This window comes from Argentina anserina, chromosome 1, assembly GCF_933775445.1.
Source record: "Argentina anserina chromosome 1, drPotAnse1.1, whole genome shotgun sequence".
NCBI lineage: Eukaryota > Viridiplantae > Streptophyta > Magnoliopsida > Rosales > Rosaceae > Argentina > Argentina anserina.
Genome location: NC_065872.1, coordinates 1,131,728 through 1,152,866, shown reverse-complemented (window position 1 = coordinate 1,152,866; position 21,139 = coordinate 1,131,728). Strand labels below are relative to the sequence as shown.

The 21,139-nt window shown below is 37.5% G+C and overlaps 4 protein-coding genes across 4 annotated transcripts; 1 reads left to right on the top strand and 3 right to left on the bottom strand.

Moving 5' to 3' along the window:
* Window positions 1-46: 46 nt before the first annotated feature.
* On the bottom strand, window positions 47-2,233 carry LOC126789112 (uncharacterized). The gene is made up of 5 exons (XM_050515183.1): window positions 1,916-2,233; window positions 1,496-1,634; window positions 1,043-1,263; window positions 740-913; window positions 47-491 (listed from the first exon to the last, which is right to left on the bottom strand). Exons 1-5 carry the CDS (start codon window positions 2,114-2,116, stop codon window positions 405-407), a joined length of 822 nt encoding a protein of 273 aa, XP_050371140.1. The 5' UTR covers window positions 2,117-2,233; the 3' UTR covers window positions 47-404.
* A 3,301-nt stretch (window positions 2,234-5,534) lies between these two features.
* Window positions 5,535-8,964, top strand: LOC126799485 (serine/threonine-protein kinase PBL34-like). Its single transcript, XM_050526696.1, has 6 exons — window positions 5,535-5,987; window positions 6,839-7,158; window positions 7,261-7,396; window positions 7,816-7,949; window positions 8,027-8,150; window positions 8,241-8,964. The coding sequence occupies exons 1-6, from the start codon at window positions 5,867-5,869 to the stop codon at window positions 8,702-8,704; spliced, it is 1,299 nt and encodes a 432-aa protein (XP_050382653.1). The 5' UTR covers window positions 5,535-5,866; the 3' UTR covers window positions 8,705-8,964.
* A 1,077-nt stretch (window positions 8,965-10,041) lies between these two features.
* Window positions 10,042-10,930, bottom strand: LOC126799494 (U11/U12 small nuclear ribonucleoprotein 25 kDa protein-like). The gene is made up of 4 exons (XM_050526708.1): window positions 10,750-10,930; window positions 10,552-10,648; window positions 10,286-10,385; window positions 10,042-10,175 (listed from the first exon to the last, which is right to left on the bottom strand). Exons 1-4 carry the CDS (start codon window positions 10,802-10,804, stop codon window positions 10,137-10,139), a joined length of 291 nt encoding a protein of 96 aa, XP_050382665.1. The 5' UTR covers window positions 10,805-10,930; the 3' UTR covers window positions 10,042-10,136.
* Window positions 10,931-16,086: 5,156 nt separating this feature from the next.
* On the bottom strand, window positions 16,087-20,000 carry LOC126784815 (UDP-N-acetylglucosamine transporter UGNT1-like). Its single transcript, XM_050510328.1, has 10 exons — window positions 19,867-20,000; window positions 19,002-19,078; window positions 18,395-18,553; window positions 18,168-18,301; window positions 17,807-17,937; window positions 17,661-17,705; window positions 17,454-17,551; window positions 16,984-17,091; window positions 16,322-16,378; window positions 16,087-16,220 (listed from the first exon to the last, which is right to left on the bottom strand). Exons 1-10 carry the CDS (start codon window positions 19,946-19,948, stop codon window positions 16,146-16,148), a joined length of 966 nt encoding a protein of 321 aa, XP_050366285.1. The 5' UTR covers window positions 19,949-20,000; the 3' UTR covers window positions 16,087-16,145.
* Window positions 20,001-21,139: the final 1,139 nt, after the last annotated feature.

Sequence of the window (21,139 nt, the reverse complement as noted above, 5' to 3'; positions counted from 1 at the left end):
AACCGCGTCTTCATTGAAGTGAATGCATGGTATGTACAAGAGCTCATCCTGAGACATTCAGCAAGAGCTGAAACTCTGAAAGCATATATTATCTTCATTGAAGTATAGAAGGGATCCAATTGAATTACAACTGTTACTCTATAAAGTTGAAAACAACTAAGTATGAAAGTTACTCCAAATATAAACGCAGTGATTGGCCAAATGGGAACGAGAACAAATTCTTGACATTGTATTTGAATGAAACTCAATCTGTGTCTTCATCAGAATTCAGTAGAGGATGGCCAATAGTCCAATACATAGCCGGTGTCCAGATAACAGGGCATAATGAAGTGTCTTCATATAATTAGCAGCACCATACCAAAGCAGAGAATCTATTGGTAAATATTTCAACTCATCTTTCCTACCTAAAACACATCAGGGTGAAACCGCCCTGGAATGGAGCTGGTTTGCTGAGCTTGCTTCAGATGCATAGTAAGTGCATAGTTGTTCACCTGTTGAGGTATCAAAACGCAGTAATCAGAATACACTGAACACATAAAGCAGTAGTATAATTTAAGCAACAATTGGTATGAAAAGCAAGAAGCAAATCCAAATGAACTAGGTCGCACGGAAATCATGTAGTTGATAGTTAACATAGGCATACTCTTTGCCCCCTGGGGAGTAAAAGTGAGATGATAACATTACTGAATTGAATCAGATAAATCCCAAATTTCCGTGCAAATGTAACATTTGTATCTACCTCAAGAGTTCTTAGTTGTTCCTGGTACTGGGCCACCAGCTGCTTGAGCTGCTGCAATTCCTGGCCTCTATCTTCATACTCCTTGTGACGTTCATGCTGAGTGGATACAGCTCGCTTCAGGATCGTGTTTTCCTGAATAAGAGCTTCCATTTGTTCCTTCAGCATCATATTTTCCTACATCAACACAAATCAACAAGTCCAGTGTTAAAACCTCAAATTTTAAAACAAACGAAATGGGGAAAGTGGAACAATAGGAAGTAACAAATGAATAATATGCATAGAATTGATCGGAAGACATCACACCTGGTGAAAGCTTTGGGCTGCTTCAGTGGATGCCCGTGAACAGATGGATTTCTCCAAGACCTCAAGCACTCTTGAAGCACGAGTTTTGGCATCATCCATGTTAGAGGCACTCATCATCTCTCTAACAAAGAGCTCCACCCAGTCGGCTCCTTGCGTGGGCAGGTTATTTTGACCCGACAGATCCTCATTACCAGAAACTTCTCCATTCGCTGCTACTGCACCTGAAACAAAGTAATAGTGTCATCACGATGCACATAAATTTTGCAGACTCAACAACAACGCGAACCAGTTAAAGCAGATCGTCACATAACAGAGACAACCAAAATTGCACATACATGAACGAATTGTACCGCAACCAATAACAAATAAAACCAATACAGTTACGTCCATCAGAGTGAGGCCCAAGTTCAAAGAAGCCAAAAGAAAGAAAAAAAAACAGAAACTTTTCCATACCCTGTGCCTGCGGTTGCACATTTGCTTCAGATGCGACGCCAGACTTACTACTTGCAGCAGAACTCAATCGCAGCTCATTCAAACTCCTGATAGCTGAATCCAAATCATCACCGCATTCCTCAAGCGCTTTCTCAAGAAGCTACCACATTGATACAAAAAAAAAAAATAGTCAGCACCATACAATCAAAACTTTGTATAACAAAATACACACACGATATTCTATATCACAAATTCAACCGAAATAAGCAAAAATTACACACAGATGAAACAAATTAAACCAAACATTTTTTACATGTACGCCTCTCAGTTTGCTAGATTATGAGCTACGATCGCAGTACAAAAATTACGAAAATAACCAATCGAATCGGAGCAAATAAATTTTCACGAACAACAATTAAGAAGTCGAGGATAATCAGCAACCTGATTATCCATGTCCGGGAAAACGGCCCTGAGCTGATCGAGGAGGGAGGAACGAGGAGCAGAAGCAGCAAACGACGTCGTAGAGAAGCGTACCGGAGAAGTAGAAGAGGAAGAGGAAGAAGCGAAGCGGATTCTCTTGGAGGAAACAGGAGGCTGCTCTTCGAATATCGATGATCTCTTCCCGCACACTACGGCAGACATGTTTCGCTTCCCCTCACGCTCTCTCTTCTTCTTCTTCTTCCTCCTCCTCCGCCAGCAACCTCCGCCTCTCCTCCTCCTTCTTCCTTATCATGCAGTTCGATCTCAATCCCCAATCCCCCAACTTCGCCGATCCAGATCGGAACCTAAACCCTAAGCTTTCATCGATTCAATGTTCAATTTTTGTTACTCTTTTTTTTTTTTCCTCAACGAAAAATTATGTCTCTGTCTGAAGCTCTGGCCGCTTTGCTGGGCATTTCTTTTTAATTTTCTTTGTTGGTGAAGAAATGATGGTTTCCTCGGGGAGCGAACCACCGGTGAGGGGGAGCTTTGATCGTGTATGCGCATGGGTTGGGTGAACGACGAATAAAGTGGCGCCACGCAGGAGGGCCTCACTGTATGTATATTCATCCGTTTACGTGGCGATATTTTATTGGAGCTTGATTGAGTGCTTTGGAGGTGGCGGTGTATTCTTATCTTGTTGAAGTTGTTTTGGTCAAGGTGTTGGTGCTGTCTCCAATAATTTTTAGGGCCCTAATTTTTTAATCTATTATGAAAAAAAAAATTAAAAAATTCTTAGGTGGGTTTGAGTGATTTGGGTTTGGAATTTTTAAGGCATTTAGGCCCAACCCAACTCTCAAAAATGAAATGCGATATTTACACCGCGTAATAATTCAGAATTTTCAACCGTTTGATTTACATCATTTATTTTTCGTGAAATAAGATTTATATTGTGCATTGTGCTTGTGAGGTAGGTCAATTTGTATTTTCATATATATATGAATTCATAAAATTGATAAATAATCTACGAATTAGATCAATCTGTATTTTCATATATATGAATTCATAAAACTGATAGATAATCTACGAATTAGGTCAATCTGTATATGAGATTCTTGACCCAATAATAAACACTTTTGTGATCTTAAATCATACTAAGCAATGTTGGTTGTTTGTCTCGTCAATTTGTGCTTGTTTTGATTATTTAATTTCCGAAGTCATCAATCAACACATAATTTGAAATAATAATGCCTTTAAATTTATGCTTTCAATCTCAATCTCGCGGTTTCGCCTTGCGGTTTGGAGTTTGGAGGCAGAGATGGAATCATTAAAATCAACAAAAAGTGCAAAACAATAGAATTGGGTCTGAGAGAAATGAAATGGACTGACCCAAAAGCATCTCTGCACCAAGCTCCACTTAGTTGAAGTGATGATGATCTTGTTCTGCAATCACCGTTGGTTTTTCCCTTTTCAAATTCATGTGACCGGGAAGCTATTCAAGATAATCATCAGCTCCACATCAATCACGTATTCATTTTTCTTTCTAAAATGTATACTCTGATTGATGGCTCATCATCTTGTTACTTTATAGATTATAAGTTATGACCTAACTAGGTTTTCTGATCTAAGTGAAAGCTAATATTGTGGTTCTCTTGCGTGTATGCAAAAATCAAGGAAGCTTCAAGACACCGATGTGCACTTGAAAGTATGTGACGTTCTTTGCCAAAGAAGATTTCTAGTTAACCCAAGTAAATTGGAGAAAGGGTTTTGTTATATTCGCAATGTAGTGCTCCTAGAGCATGTGATCAATACAGAACCTTATGAACTTGAAGCTTCGATCTTTCTCTCCTACGCCAATGATAGGGTTTGCTAAAAAGCTTTGTACATCTAAGATGGGATATCTTATTTGCCCATATGATTACCTTTTAGTGGGTTACACTAGTCGGCAGACAGTGTCCATATCTCTGTGGGGGATCCTATACACTTAGTGGGAGCAAATGGGCACAAACACCTTTCCAACTAGGCCTCTGTCAAGTTGTAAAGCACAGTGGAGAATTAGAAGAACAGAGAGTTTAGTTTTGATCTGCTTCTGCACGTATATTGGTGTTTGATTAGCGAAGATGGTTTTTCAGAGTAGTTTGAAGGATTATAATTTCGGCTATGGAAATGCAATGTGTGATCGATAAACGAAAAATATTAAGAATAACGTTCTTGATCTAAATGGAATATGATCTCTCTTATGTTGGGTATAAGTTTTCTTCACTCAAAGAAGCATCATGTCCATTCATAAAATGACCTCTCACCAAGCACCTCTACTCTCTTCTTTTCCTTTAGAAAGGCCCCTCTCATGAAGAAAAAAAGAGAGAGGAAAGCCCACCACCAATGATCAGTCTCCTAATTTCCACCCAGTCCCATAGGAATATATCTGCATTGCCCCAGTGAGAGAGAGAGAGAGAGAGAGAGAGCACTCAAATATGCTCTTGAGTCTATTTCAGTATTTCTATTGGATTTGACCAGACAATAGAACAAGCAAAGCAAGAATTGTTTAATTAGCTTAATTGGGAAAGCCTTTTAATTGTTAATTCTTAAACACCACAGTTTCCTTAAATTGTTTTTTTTTTGGACAAGATTCCTTAAATTGTTTGGGAAGAAGATCTTTAGCTCTGGCGCAACGAGATATTCACACTTCATCATCTGCAGTAAAACTGAAGACCAGTCAGAATCTGATGCCTTCTGCGTTCTGAGGGGTGAACTCAGCTGACCACGAGTCCTATGTCACTCTGAGGTCTCAGTGACCCAGTCAATCTCTGGTGACATGATTTTGCCAAAGCCAAAAAAGTCTCCAACTTATATAATTTTTCCTTAAGAAGTGAATATGGTTGGTTATCACTTTATTAGTTATTACTAGTTTACTACTACAGCATTATGCTGAATTATAGAAACTAGAGAAGGACTATATGAGTCTCTTTAGGATCTAGCAAGATTACCACTAAGTAGTTTTTTTTTAATAAGCCTAAGTAGTATTTCTTTTGCTAGCTTAGTCTAAATGTTTGAGGCCTTATTGACATTGTTCAATTCTAATGCAGAAACTCACTCTTCAAATTCCAGTATGAATGTGTTACTCCTTATTATAAGGCTAACTTTAAGATACTATAGATTTCGTCTTGGAGTATTAATGTTTAAATCCTTGAGTGCTTGTACATTTCTGTTTAAGTAGCATGAGTTTAGGGTGGAATTTGCCACTAACATTAAAGATTTGGAATCAAAATACTAAACTGGTATATCAAGATGAGAAAATAAATGCTTTGACAAAGAATATCAGACTTGCTATTTTATACGTACTGCAAGATTCTGCTTTGCTAAGTTTGCTGCTTTAATTAGGCCAAAAAAACTATGCGTTTTCCTTGGTAAAGATTACAGTAGTGTATAGAATCCTTCTCTCATCCCATGTCCTCATCAAATTAACAAAACTTGCATACAGTTCATTCTGGGATAACTGACGCTGTTCTTTTTCCCATGATTGCCAAAATTTGCAGGGTCCCTTTGGAGATCAAACTGACAAAATAGTAGTTGGATTGGCATCGTTTGGTAATTTTCTCAAGCAAGCCGAGAGAGAGAGAGAGAGAGAGAGAGAGAGAGAGAGAGAGAGAGAGGGGTTCTCAATCCACCCCCCACAAAAAAAGGTGGTGGAAAAAAAGTATTTTTTGTACACACTGCGATGATGATGCCTGCAATCTCCAACAGCTAACACCACCAACACTCCCTAATTCCCACTCTCCCTTTTTCTCTCTTCCTTCTTCTTCTTCTTCTTTTTTTTTCCCTCTGTTATTGTTTTTTTGTGAGTTTTGTAGGTTATTGTACCCATAAGCAACAAGAGCCATGGTGATCAGCCTCTCTGGGTTTTCATGCATTTGTGGTGACATGAACCCATGAAAAGCTTGTGAGAGAAAGTGAGAGAGAGAGAGAGGCACCATGGACAAGAAGTGTGGGTGTTGGGCTGTTCTCAGACGCGGTGTTAGTGGTTCCTGCAAGTCCTCTGCTTCTAAAGACTCTGCTAACTCTATTCCTGGTACCAGTCTTGTCTATGATGCAGGTATATATGTACATATTACATACATATAGATTTTGTTCTCATGATACATACATCTTGGCTTAATCCATTTCATTGTGCAATTTGGGTTCTTGGGTTTTCTGAAAAGCTGTGGTTTCTGTAGATTGATTTAACTGTCTAGGAATTGCTATATATGAATCTTGCTGTGGGTGTAACCCTGTGTTCAGTTCCTCACAGACTTTGATAGTGAAGTTTCTCTATGTCTGTCTTTATGGATTTCAAGTCAATTCAAGGTAATCTTCTATGGGAGTGATAGAATTCTGACTTCGCCTATGTTTGTTATATAAAGTTTCAAACTTTTGTAGTTTATGACAGTCCCTGCAGTCTTGGTTGTACTTGGAAATAATGATCTGGACTATAGATCTCAAACTTGGGTTGTGTTAAAATCACTAATCTAGCACCAAATGAGCAATCTTTTTTTTGTTACAGTAATAGATCATTGAATTGGTAGTGGTTGGAGAAATTATGAGAGTGATTCTGTTACTTCTGTATTTGGTTTTTTAATGGATGCCTAAATTTTCTTTTTTATTTGATGAGAAGCTTCCGGTTTCAGTCTTTTATGAACTGATTGTATAGCTTCATGCTGCTTAATCATTAACTTCACATGTATATTCTAAAAGTGAGCTTTTAGTTTTTCCATCCTGTAGTTAATTTTTTTTTCTAGATTTGTCTGTGAATAAGGTCAGTCATGTGGTAATATTGGTTTAAAACTCAGCAGTTTCTGCAAAAGTTGGACTTTGATGTTTTCAGTCATGGCTTCAAAATGTACTAATGTGGTGATTGAAAGACCTGGCCTTGAAGAATGTTGGCTTACACACATTATGTCATTGCAGCAACTGAAACCAGATATCTCAATGCTAGCAATAGAGACCTCTTGCCCCCTAATGAAGCCCAACTATCCTCAGATACTCCCAATCCACCACCATCAGATGAAAAGCCTACTCGCCAATTGCTCCAATTCAGTTTTCAGGAGCTAAAGTCTGCAACCGGGAATTTCAGACCTGATAGCATTCTTGGGGAAGGTGGATTTGGATTTGTCTTCAAAGGATGGATAGAGGAAAATGGAACAGCACCAGCGAAACCTGGCTCAGGGATTACAGTAGCAGTTAAAAGCTTAAAGCCAGATGGTCTCCAAGGCCATAGAGAATGGGTGGTTAGTAGAAATATCTGCCTTGGGTTAGTAGGTTATTGTTGATAACGGATTGTTGTGCAGGTAGTGAAAATTTGGAAATGACATGTCACGATTTCGATACAGGCTGAGGTAGACTTTCTTGGACAGCTCCATCATCCTAATCTTGTAAAGCTTATTGGGTACTGCATTGAAGATGATCAGCGGTTGCTCGTTTATGAGTTTATGACTCGTGGGAGTCTTGAGAATCATCTCTTCAGAAGTGAGTATGATTACACTCTTGTTCTAATTCTGCATAGTGGATAAATATGTGTGTGTATTGACTTATCAGCAAGACCCTTTTTCTGTTCAGCTTGGAAAATACCAATAAAACATCCAGTCCTTTCGTCTTTGTCTTTGTGAAGTATTTAATTAAGGGCTGCTTTACATGGCTGCTTTGGAAAAAATAAACACTATAATACTTTCATTGGGTCGTGTTCTGTTATACAAAAACTTTATTCTAGTCTATTGCCGGTCCTGAGTACTTATGTGATCTGATATTAACCAGATTCTAGTGCAACTGCATTGTTGAATTAGTATATATGCTTTCTAGCATCAATTTAATATATGATGTTTCTATATGATTTACGATAGTTACTGCTTTTTAAATGTTTTATTTATTTATTTTGTAAAACCTTGAAGGGACTATACCTCTGCCATGGTCCAATAGGATTAAGATTGCACTTGGTGCAGCAAAAGGGTTGGCTTTTCTCCATAATGCTCCAGAACCAGTCATTTATAGAGATTTTAAGACATCCAACATCCTGCTTGATTCGGTAAGTGCTTACTGTTATTGATTAACAATGTCGATTCTTTTGCTTGTATTATTCAACAGATTCAGTTATCTTTATAGGAATACACTGCAAAGCTTTCAGATTTTGGTTTGGCTAAAGCTGGGCCGCAAGGAGACAAGACACATGTTTCTACCAGGGTTGTTGGAACTTACGGCTATGCTGCCCCCGAGTATGTGATGACAGGTAAGGAAGCTGCAGATCTCAAAGGAGATTTTCATGTTCCCGGAACTTGAATTCAAACAAGTAACTTTTTTGTTTTCTTCATTTTCCCAGGACACTTGACCTCTAAAAGCGATGTTTACAGCTTCGGTGTAGTTTTACTTGAAATTTTGACAGGAAGAAGATCAATGGACAAAAAACGCCCAAGTGGGGAACAAAACCTTGTCTCTTGGGCTAGGCCATATTTAACTGACAAGCGAAAACTTTTCCTTCTTGTGGATCCACGCTTGGAGTTGAATTACTCTATCAAAGGGGTACACAAGGTCTCACAGTTGGCTTATGACTGCCTTAATAGGGACCCCAAAACCCGGCCTACAATGGATGAAGTAGTGAGGGTTCTTACTCCATTGCAGGATCTTAATGACCTTGCTATCTTGTCCCACCATGCTCGTTTATCTCAACAAGCAAGACGCAAGAAGAAACCTGATCATCATGGAAGTCAACAGCAGCTGATGTTCACTCACTCTAAGAGCATCAGAGCTTCTCCATTGAATACTGGGAAGCAGCAACGTCGATGATGCTTAGCCTACTCACTGTTAAATGAGGTTGTGTGAGAACTATATTTTATGATTCTAGAACTTTTGGGGTGTTTGTAGAAGGGACAAACTGGAAGAGGAAATTAGATTCATGAGATCCTTTCCTTTGAATCCCCTTTGCTTGCATTAGAGAGCTAACCCTGATCAATTTGGAATGATCCTCACAATTTGTCTATGTTCTCATATTTATGTTGACATTAGATTAGACTGCTGATAATTTCAGAGATTGTTATTTGCAGCTACATGAATGCCACTGCCAGTTGCTTTGAGGACTGCATATATGCACTTTCCTTTTCTTTCCATTCTGCAAATTGCTGCTGTTCCAAACAGAACATATGCTTTTCACAAAGATGAAAAGTATGTATATGTATACATTCTGTGCATAAGTTTGTGACATAAGCATTGAACATCTTATCAGTCTGGACTTATTCCCTAAGCAATTTGAACAAAGCATCCACTGAATCAGCTTTCCAGTAACATGTGAGACATGTGGATCTCCCATCCTACAAAGCTAGCTAGCCATATACAGCAGCATCGCATAGCCTAGCCTCTAAAGAATATACTCTTCCATTTTTGCAGAAGGAAACTATAAACTAGTGCATTTTCAGAATCCAGAAATCACTTTGAACTTGCGTTCTGAACAGAATGGATCACTCTGTCTGAACCTCCTTTATGCCATTTTCTAGGGAATCATTACAGTGAACACAACTGCAGAAAAGAATTACCGACTTTTCATTCAAGTGATTCAACTCCGGAAAATTGTGTGTAAAACAGTAAAAAGAATCTGCTTTCTGGAAAAGTAGATTGTAATAAATAAGATCCAAAAATTCAAGGTTCTAGTATTCAAGCAGATTGAACTTCTGCAGATCGAGTATGATTTGCTCAACTCAATACCTCAATTTAACAATTTTTTATGCATCTGATTTCTGAACATGTAACACGTAAACGAACACTCTGACTACAAAGAATGAACGATTTTGATCTCCTACATACCAGATGTATAATTTTGAGTTATCTTACTCCCAAAAAAAAAAAGTAGCCATACATGGCTGAATTCTTCCGGCCTTCACAAATCTTAACTCCCTGTAGTCATTCTGTTAAGATTGATTTTCTATTAATCTGGAAGAGTACAATTGATACACATATACTGCTGCATATATAATTACAATGAATAAGATTCCTAATTAACTGAGATGATTGACATTCCTAAACTTAGAAGAACACAGAAATGTTGATTGCATATAATCAGGGTTCAATTAGGAGAAGTGAATCACTCTTGATTTGGGAATCAGAGTTATTCACGCTAATACATTACAAGCTGTGTTCATCATGATGAGATCATAAACCACATCGATCAATTGTAAGGATAGCTTCTTCTTCGTTCAGAATATAGCATAGCCTCTTTTCCTGTTGATTATAAGCTATTAACTGATAGATGCCGAACAAAACGAAGCTGCACGTGCACAAACAATTTACAACGACAGGATAGATCATTAGCAAGCCTGAAAAGGAATAGTCATTTCCACAAAATTAATCACTACAGTTCTATTAATTAATCGCTACCTGATCGCCATCTTTGATTCCGATGAGTCGAATATATTCCTTGTAATCAAGTAGCTTCTGGCCATTATAACATAAGCAAAAATGACCCCAAACATGTGACCTGCATATATTGATCCAGTCGAAGTTGTAATGATGACCGGCCTTAGGAATTTGAACATCCCATTAATTATAAATCAAACTTTTTGAACTACATAAAGGATATTTGCTAATGTTATAATATATATATATACACACACACATACACACACATACACACACATACATACCATGATATCACTTCATCCTCATTTGCTGACTGATCAAAAACATCCTTCACGGCCTCTATTAGTTTGGCCACCGTTGCCATCCTTGAAACTCGCACGTCTAAAATTCAAGAAGCAATTATAAATCATCAGAAACCTACGTAATTTATGCTCAATGGAAGACCAGATACAAAGAATATACATGCATGCATGTCTACGTACCGAAGGTAGAGCCGTCCAATTTCATCACAGAGAGATTAAGAGGCTGTTGAGGCATCTTGTGGTAAGCAAAGCTCTTCTTGATAAGCAGCCGAGAAAAACTTGATGAGTTTGAATGGGATGTGATACGAGCCCGGAGTCCATCCGATTTCGTCCACAACTCATGCAGTTCACAAGTTTGCAACATCTCTGGTAAACGTAACAATTGAAGTTAATTAACAATGGGTGATTGGTTTGGTACAATCAACTGAGAAGTTAAGAATCTTCTTCAGCCTGAACAAACAAGATGTTTATACCCTAGGCAAAAACTCGTTTTGTAGTAACAAGAAGAATGTTAATCTGTTGTAAAATGATACAAAAGAAACAAAAAGAATTAGAACTAACGTACGGAGCTGAGATGATCTACGGTCGGAATTGAATGCAAGTGGTAAATCTCACCATTTTCTGACGCCTATATCTTTGGCACATCGTTAGATTGTCATACCATACATAGCCTTCTATACGTATTGAAAAGTCTGGCTCATGCTTTCCACAGGGTTTGTTTTTGTCAAATCAAGTTTTTGCCCATAAACAGTAATCAATGACGCGTTAAGGAATGGTTAATTACATGTGTGAATTGGCTGGTGAACTAATTAGTCAAATTCGTAGACAAAGGAAAACCGGTCGATCATTTTTATCTCTTCTAATGAGAAGGCGGGGCTGTGACCCTTAACTCTTGTGATTGATTTGTTCTCTGTGTGTTAATAACTTTATATCTTTGCTGCAAGAGATACAAATAGTCGGTAATGTTTAACGTGCGGTACAAGTTGTATGGCTTTATATGTTTTTCACGTCTTTAGGCTTAGTTATTCATAAGTACGTTAACTTCTTTGACTGCACTTAATCCTGAATGTTCAATATTGAGTAGAAATAAATATTATGGGAAAGGTTAGTCATTATTGGTTTGATTGAAGTATAATCTTGATCAGAAGTAATTGAAACATGCATGTTTTTCAAAGAAATCTAAGACAATTATTGTTATTTCATGTGAGATAGAGAAAGAAGTGAGGATTGCATATCTGTGTGCATGCATGGCTGATCAGTTTTCGATCTATAAAGTGCTTGCTTGGAACCAGAAAGCAGAGAGATTAAAGAATATGATCCATCAGGTGCGGCATAGCTAGAGAACAATAAGGATAAAATTAAGATTTTCTTTGTTAAAATCCGATCAAAAACTATTAAAAGAAGGTTTTAAATCATATATGCAAGAATAAAACAAAATTCATAATAATTTTACAACAATACTGAAGTTTTAAAATTATGTATCGTAACATACTTATCGATATAATCTATATAAAATCTTAATTTTTTTTTCTTTGATATCATTTAAAAGTATATAGGAGTGAACAGATTAAAATAAAAGTTTATGGAGTAAACTGATTTTGAGTGTAAAATTTATAAAGATAAACTGAAATTAATTCTTAATAATATACTGCTGTTATATATATATATATATGAAAAGTTGCTCGCATGAAATTTACATCTGTAAGCGAAACTTGTGAAACTAGACGGTTTTGAATAAGCTAGGCGCTAACATATCAAACTAAAAGATTAGTAACATATTGTTGATATGTACGTAGGAACATTGAGTCATACAATATCATGCAGAAAGTAACCGAAATAAGTAATGCAAGCTTCCTGAAGCATGATGTGTAAACTAAGAACTGAAATCTAGCTATGAAGTTATAGAGGGACGACTGAGAGCTATTGGAAGAGTAGAGGCAATTATTTAAGAAAGTGATATTGGCGCGGCTCAATCTGAGATCAATTTACGTGGCCTGCAGCTGCCATGTGTTTGTAAATCTGTCTTCGGATTGAACCTCACCAATATCGCTTTCGATCCGTCTACTGCTTCCTGCATCTGAAACATCAAATTGCTTCTTATATATGATAAAAAAGGAGATTATATGCATAAAGCACATCTACTCTTTAAACACCATGAACCCGAAGCTAGCAGAAACAATCAAGATGTTCAAAACACTCTGTATTTCTTCTCCCTTTTAAGCTCCCGGGCAGGTCTCCTGGTACCACTTACCTAAATAAAGGGAGAAAGTACTTGAATAAAGAATGTCAATTCGATTAATCTGGTCCCATGTTGATCGACCAAAAACTTAAAACATCAATAATCAGATAATATCAGGTAATTAAATAAATGATATACTTGGCTTCTAGCAGCTAGCTTAAGCTTGGTGGAGTGGGAGACCAATGTATATAGTGGGACTTAGGATTGTATGTATGCGGTGTGGAGTTGGGGCCAAGTAGTATTGTTGTTGGAGTGGGTCGATCTGTCGGATTTCCAAATCATGATTTACGACTTTGTATATCCCAGAAACTATATAATAACTGCAGATTGATATATCAAATACTAATGCATAGGCCACAATTGTATTTCAATACTATATATATGAGAGCAAACACAAAAAAGAAAATTGAAACCCAGTGCCAAATGTGTATACCAATTAAGCTACCTCAGCTAGTTTGGTTACCGAACTAATAAGCCCTTGTTAAAGAATCAAAGGCAGACAAGTTAATGAAATGATATGAGGGCTACGAGTATATATATAGCAGAATAAACAACCCTTTTTGATAATATTCAAACATGAATATGCATATCTGTGACCAGGTCGGAAATCATCTATCAGAAAAGAAAGAGAGAGTGTATGAGGGAATGAAGATGATGGAGAATGTATACTGGTAGGGTTTGCCTCGGGATGGGAAGAATAGAAGATGAGAAGGGTGAAGATGATGGAAGATCAGGTGAGTGAAATGATTTCAATGGGGAGCAACATGCACTACTTTAGGGTTTCTCAATTCCTCAAATATGCATGCTTAGTTTCTACTCAATATAAATCAAAACTAGCTTTGCTACGCATGCACCTGAAAATATTCTCCACCAAAAATTTCCAAACAACTCCTTTCCATTGTACCTCTCTCTCTCTCCTCTTCTTGCAACGTACTATTGATTATATATTTTGGCACCACCCCTGGCCTTCTTAAATTTAAAACAAAGAATAACACACTTGGCTTATTTGCAACCTTTATAATATATAAAAATATTTCTTAATTTCTAGGGTAAACAGAGCGAGTACAGTACCAGTATGGTATGATTTGGTATCTAGGGTAGGACAAAACTAGGTTTTAAGTTTTAACTGAATTCTAGTATTCTGTCAAGTCTATTACCCTAAATCACAGTTTGTAGTGCTCAAAACTAATTGACCCGCTACTGTATTGAGAATATTGTACAGGTAGAAGAAAAGAAACCAAAAGATGGGTCAAACTTTGTGTATGATCGAAATCGAAGTCTTGGGAACATGAGTGCAGAATGTCAGCGAATTCGTATTTGTCTAGAAACAAGATTTCTAAATAGAAGGAAGGAATAGGTACAAAGTTGGTATCTTTCACACACGCACAAACAGAAGCAAAAGGGAAACACGATCAAGTAGAATTAGATAAATAGAAAAAATCAGCAGGAGAGGAAGCAAGTCTTACAACTCAAAGCGTAGACATCGGCGCCAAAGAAGCCCTGCCTTGGGGTTTTGCTGCATTACCTCTAGGAGACACTCTCCTTGGTTTTCCCTACCAATTGTTAGCTTTGTTTCTCCATTCCTTTCCTTTCCTTTCCATGCTTATTATTAATTAGGTTTCTCTTTTATTTGAAGGCCCTCTGCTGAGTCCAAGTCTCCCTTCTTCTCTTTGAAAAATTTGGGGAACTGCAAAAGAAAAGAGAGAAAAGACTCGGTCTCACACACTCTCACTCATTATTTAGGGCGATAACTTCGCATGCCACTATGAACAGATTCCCCCACGCCTTAAACCCATGAACTTCCCGCACCAGATCCTAGGATAGGTCATAACCTACCAAGCTCTCCCTCTTTCGGATGGAAATGTCACATGAGGCCACATATCTTCCGTGACACACAAACGGTCCACCAGTATGTCAAATTTCATATGAAAAATTAATCGCTCGAGTCCATGTGTTCATCAAAAGTTACTGTTCCTAACCCTTTTATGTTACGATATTGTAAGTAGTGGATAAGACGTTCATGTGGTACTATTTTGCTCATATTGAGTACAACATCGATGATTTACTCTGTGAAAATGAAGAGTAGACCATTCTAAGATCAGAATATATATATTTCTGGTCCGATGATCCTTTTGAGACTGACTGCTAGTCCAGTCTAGTCTCGGTAATTGATTAAAGAGGGTAGACAAAGAGACACTCATAAGTGATATTTCTTTCAGGCTAAGCAGGGGCCATGTTGTTGTGTGGTTTGTTTCCTGTTTGCTTCCCCTTTTTAATATAATCACCATTCAGCTCAGCAAAGCAAACATACTTTCCTTAACAGTAGTCTCTGCTCTCACTCTCATCAACACAAGAATATTTGAACCAAACCCACAAAAAAGTTTGCTTCTTTTTAATTTCTTGCCTCCCACACGCCACTGCCTTTTCCCCCTTTCTTTTTGCTTAAATAAAAATCTGGTTGTTTCAAGTTTCCCTAGAGCTAGAGAATCATCAATTATGCATGGTTAATCTACCACATAGAGTTGGTGAGAAGGTGCAAAATCTCTACCTTACAGTCCAATTAATAGGCTCTTAGTCATAGATTTGGCATGAAAAGCGAGCATGAAAAATGGAGTAAGCTAAGCTTTTCGCAATGCATGATGAGACTGATGGGTGTTTCAATAATCATGCATGACATTTAGTCGGTTCTCAGCTTTGTGGTGGCAAACAAGAACTATCTGAGTACCGAAAGCTTCGTACATTGGAGAAGCTTCTTAAAGTGTAATTGCTCCACTTCATAGAAGAAAAATAAAACCTTTTTGGTACCAAGAACATCATTGCATTCATTCAACACCAGATTCTTAGCTCAAAATAGATAATGGTAGTAGTGTCATCCCAGGTTAGCATCTAGTAATCATCTATACCTTTTCTAGTGTATATATAATATATCCTGTCCAAGTAGTTTTTCTGGGCTGCTTGGTTAAGATTACAATCCCATTTTAGATCATTTTCCTAAAATTATCGAAGCAGGGAAGAGGGTCCATCCGTTCATACTTCATTTGTACTCGATCAACAATATTCAATATATGGTGTAAACTTAAAGGGAACTTACTAACTGAGCTGTCCATAATGAAAATAAAGTCTAAATTCTAAATGAGGTCCGAAGTTGAGCATATATAGATGAGGTACGTGATGATGAACTGCATTATCTGATGCAAACGATCGTTTTATTTATTTTGTCAGGTATCTGAAATTACAAATCGAAACATGACACCTGATGCAGGCAAGTCATTGGCAGTCACTGGAGTACTGACCTCCTCGATGGAGGAAGACTCTCACACATGATGCAGCCACTTGCTTATTTCCCTCTGAGTTTAAAGTAAGCATACAAGCAGGACCCAAGAAAACCAAGAGATTGGCCAGCAACATTTAACTGTAAGGAAAGCAGGGCAGTAGTGCACACAGAAAATAGATATTTAGTTATGAGCATTGCATAAGTTACAGATTTATAGCTAAATAGGAGTTTATGTTTACCAAATCAAATGGAAGTCCTCCAAACAGCAACCAGCCAAGTCCAATAGTCAGAAGATCCTAGAATATGTATTAAAGGTAAGCAGCAGGTTATGATGGCACACAAAAACTGAATTAGCCAGTACAGTTCAAGAAAATGGACATGTATAAGCCTCCTCATCCCTTTCGCCAGTTCAAAGTAAGTCACTGAGTGCTCAAATGAGGGCCAACTTCTAGCAATTTCAAATTAACCCATTTACCATATTAATTAACATGTAGCATTATGGTCTGTGTTTTAAATTCCAAATAATGCATGGTTATCATGAGTTCCTCTAGCTTCTAAGTTATAGTACTTTTGGGGTAGGTTGAAGGATCAATGCGGAAACGGTTAGGATGTGGCTAACCCAGAATGTACCATTTGGGCAATCATCACCATGTAGCTAATGATCAAGAGCAGTAACAACCAACAACTACAATATTTATTTCTCATTAAAATAAAAAAAACTACAGTATATATTTGAAGCGAAAAAGATACTTTGACAGAGTATATAGCCTATATCTTCATGAACTTTTAGAATGAGAAACAATTACAGTATATATGTCACCAAACTCAAGAAAATAGCTTTCTTATATGATTATAATGATGTAACTAGCCTGCCAAGTATCTGCATATCGTCCTTACACACCTTCAGATTACCACAAATTGTCTGTGTGAGAGCTGAATTGAGGGTAGTATTCCAAAACACGCAATAATTTATCGAAAACGCCATCACACAGGAAAGAAACATCACAGCCTGCAGATCGAATTCAGAATGTAAAATGTTCAACTCAGAAAATGTCAAAAGATTGGTGATGGTAATGGCCAGATACCTATGTGCTACTGTTTGAAGAAAGGACCACAAGTATTTTATTTTAAGGCACAAGTATGCTAGTCATTTTTATGCTTATAATTCCCCAAGCATGAGGCATCAATAGGCATGTTAACAGTCCATAGAAAACATTTATGAGTTTCACTGGGATATGAACATCAACATCGAACTCAGTAGGATGTATAAGCAGTATAGAATGACAAAGAAAACTAGATATTGAGTTTTGCATAGTCCTCAATCAACACAACCAACTCAGAATGTTAATTATTATGGTATGAAGGAAGCACCTGAAAACCAGGGGAGAATAGATGCGGGAAATTCATCATCCCCGTTAGATCACCTCTGATTGATGTCCAGAACAGCAAGACTGGTCCACATAATATTCCTATGATACACAAAATCCAAATATATTGAGATACAGCCTAATGTATATGCTCTAAAAGTAATGAACCACAAACTCAACAGAATAAATTTGAATAGGATTCTTATCTCACCATTGCACCACATTAAACCAAAGGTACTAAGACCACTAGACTTGCCTACAAGATTGAACTTATATTACACTTTGTTCAGAATGACTAAGAATAGCTCAGAATGGATGAATGAAGAAAGAGACAACATAAGAACGAAAGAGAATTACCAATATGAGCTATAGAAGCGAGATATATTGCTGTGCAGATGTTTGAAACGAAGACAACAGCATAGCCATAGGCATCAAATGACAAGTCCCGAGCTCCAGCAATAAACGCACCCATTATAATTATCCCCACACTGATGAAGTCCTTGGATGCATTGCATTTACAAATGTGTTAGCAATGCAGAGACCTTCAAGAAACTATACCTTAAGTCACATCAATCAACTTTAACTATGGGGAGATTATAACCAGTTAATTAGACAAATCACTAATAAAATATCCAATTATTCAACTATGGATGGAAAATAACCAGGAAATCACTTAGACAATCACCAATGAGAAGAAGGATATACTGCCGCTGCATACCTGCCCAAAACACGATACGAATGTTTCTGACCCGTCAGAATATACTCAACGACCATTGTAAAAGCTATAGTGGTTCTTCTAAGGGTGGTGTACATTGGAACATTGATACCACGGACTGATTCCATTGTAACCAACTTCCATCAAAAGGAGTTATTAGTATGCAAATTATAAGGAATCAAATAATCGCCAAAAAATGTGAAAGGTTTCACAGTGTATGCTGTACCTACCATGTAAAGCAAATAAGACATCGCGAGAGGGAGAGTGTGAACCAACTTCTTCACTGGTACAAGGGTAATTGGATTATTTGTAGTGCTCTGTGGCTCAACTGTGAAAGAAATAATCTTCCAGCAATTCATTGCATACAGCAATGCACAAGACGATAGCATCTAAAACCACAACAGTTAGAAAATAAATTCTATTCATATGAATTAAGAATTATCACACACAATGTTTCTTAAGAAGAAAAAGAAACAACTTTTAAGTAATATGCATCTGGTATCAGAAGATACGATGCTCATCAAGGAAATTTAGACTATGGATCCATGCCCTTTCATTGGTTTTAACTGGTTAACTTCGGAGCAAATTCCCCACGAGCACGCTCCATTATAAAAATAAAATGAAAAAAATTTATATCAACTGTGCTATGAAGAAGAGTTGGAGAAGCATTAAATGGCTATAGCAACAATCCTTGCTTAAATCAGACATTGGTTTGGAATCATAGAAATTATCATTTCTAGGGGCTTATTATAGTTTTAAACAAAGGGCTTTTTAGTTTACAACTCAAGGAGACTAGACTGACCCTTATAATAAACTTGGCAAATGTGGCGCAGCTACCTGAAAAAGAGTGATGACATTGGCAGACTGGAAATTGTATGACGAGAGGGCTGCTTTGTTGAACATTATTAAGAGAACTGCAGAATGAAGGAACGAGCATAATCATACATGTTACATAGCTTAGAGTAATCAGTGACCATTACACAGAAAGGTAGCTAGATAGGATAACGTTAACACATATTGAAATTACATAGCACTAAGAAAGCAATGCTGAGAACCCCTTAAAGGAACATAAGTATAAGATCGTAAATCAGCAAAGCTCAATAGCCAACAGGGAATGGGAAACTATAAGAAGAACACTCTTTGATTGTCCAAAATTGATACAGCCTTAAAGCTAGCCTTGCCAGTTACTTTAGGTTCAAATTGATATAATCCAAATCAATAGTATTCACTAATGTCCAGAAAGTCTCCTCTTGTGTTCCATCAATTGTGACCAAGATCACATCAATTTATCCACTATCAAATCTTTTTATCTTCCCAGACCCGTCTGTCCCACCACATCATCTCCTCAAGGATCCACCATGCATACTGCACAGTACTTACTAATGTTTTTTCTCTAGTCCACATAATAACAGTGTTTAACTCAAATAACCATACTTAATTATATCCAAATTATACTACAATACCGGACCTCCTTCACGTAATTAGAACGTTAATGATCACAGAAATACTCAAACTGCAGAATTTCCCAAACTATTTCCTTTACCCTAAAACAAAAATCAAAGCAGACAAGTAAAACAGGAGCAAACTTACACAAGATTTCAACACATAGACGGATAGTCGGGATAGACCAAAGAGGCAAAGATTAACGTTATCATTGAAAGACAAAATCTTTCACATCTAAAGGAGAAGTTATAACAGAAACCTGCGGAGGCCATATACGAAATGGCAGCATAAGCTCCTTTCTTGGTCATTGCCGGACCTTTCTGGCTCTTCTCTGACTCCATCGTGTGTCCAAAACCGAGAAGCTTATTTGAGCTTTGACGATCACACAGAAGTTTTGAGGCTTTAAACAGTGGGGTGGTGGAAGTGAAAGCCAGAGGGAATATTAATGATTTTTCTCTTCTTTCTATAAAGATTTCTGGTATTCAATTCTGGCTATCTAATAAATTAGGTAACAAAGGCCCTATAACAAAAAGAATTCATTGATTACAAAGGGAATTGAATACTGACATGTATTTCAATAGGATGGTTACATGTGTACATGTATTCCTTTTCTCAGCCATTCTATATTGAGCAACTTGAAACAATTTGGCATATCCTATATGAGTTGCTCAATTTTTTTTCTTCAATTTCACAGAGCAACAATAATATGAATAGTAATCTACGATGAAATTGGATTAAGGACGACGCGAAATAATAACGTAACTCATACGGTCATATGTACCAAGTTATATTGCTACATTCTAGATCACACAAGCTACAACCTTTCTTTTTCCTATATCCCGATTGTGGTAATAACATCTAGTCTATTATCGAACTCATGAGCTCCCACTCACAAAGAGGAGCCACTAATTTGACTCAACTGATTAGTTTACCAAACTTATTTAAGACAATCCTTATCCTTTTAGAGGTTCGATTCATTCCATTTTATTCCGGAAAAAATTATCATAATTAGTTTCCACAAACCATAAAATAACAAATTCGAATCCGGGATAATCACTGATTTAAGTAGGAAACCCTCAGCTTATTTCCTTGGGCTACACGGACTAACTTTGGGCTCTTTGTGCGTCACGGTCCACACAACCCTACCCAGCCCAAACCACTCCTCTCTCTCTCTCTCTGCAAAACCCTTCAGCTTTCGCTCGCCGTCGCCGCCGCCTCGCCAATCTGGCTCTGGCTGCAATCTCCCCCATGATAAATTCCCGAAACCCTTTCATCAGTTTCTATAATCTGCGCTTTCAATTTTGTCTCTGTTGGGTTTTGCGATGGCCGCCTAGGGTTTTGTTGGGAGAGTGAAAGTCGAAAACTTTCTATCGGATTCAGAAACCCTTTTCGCCGTTGTTGTAAACCCCTCCGGTTTAGGTTCGCGTCCGGCTGAGGACGACGGAGGAGGTGTTGAGTTTTGTCACTTTGTGTGTGAGAATTTGGGGTTTAGGGTTTATGGGTGGCTTTTTTGTTTTATATGGAGGCGAACT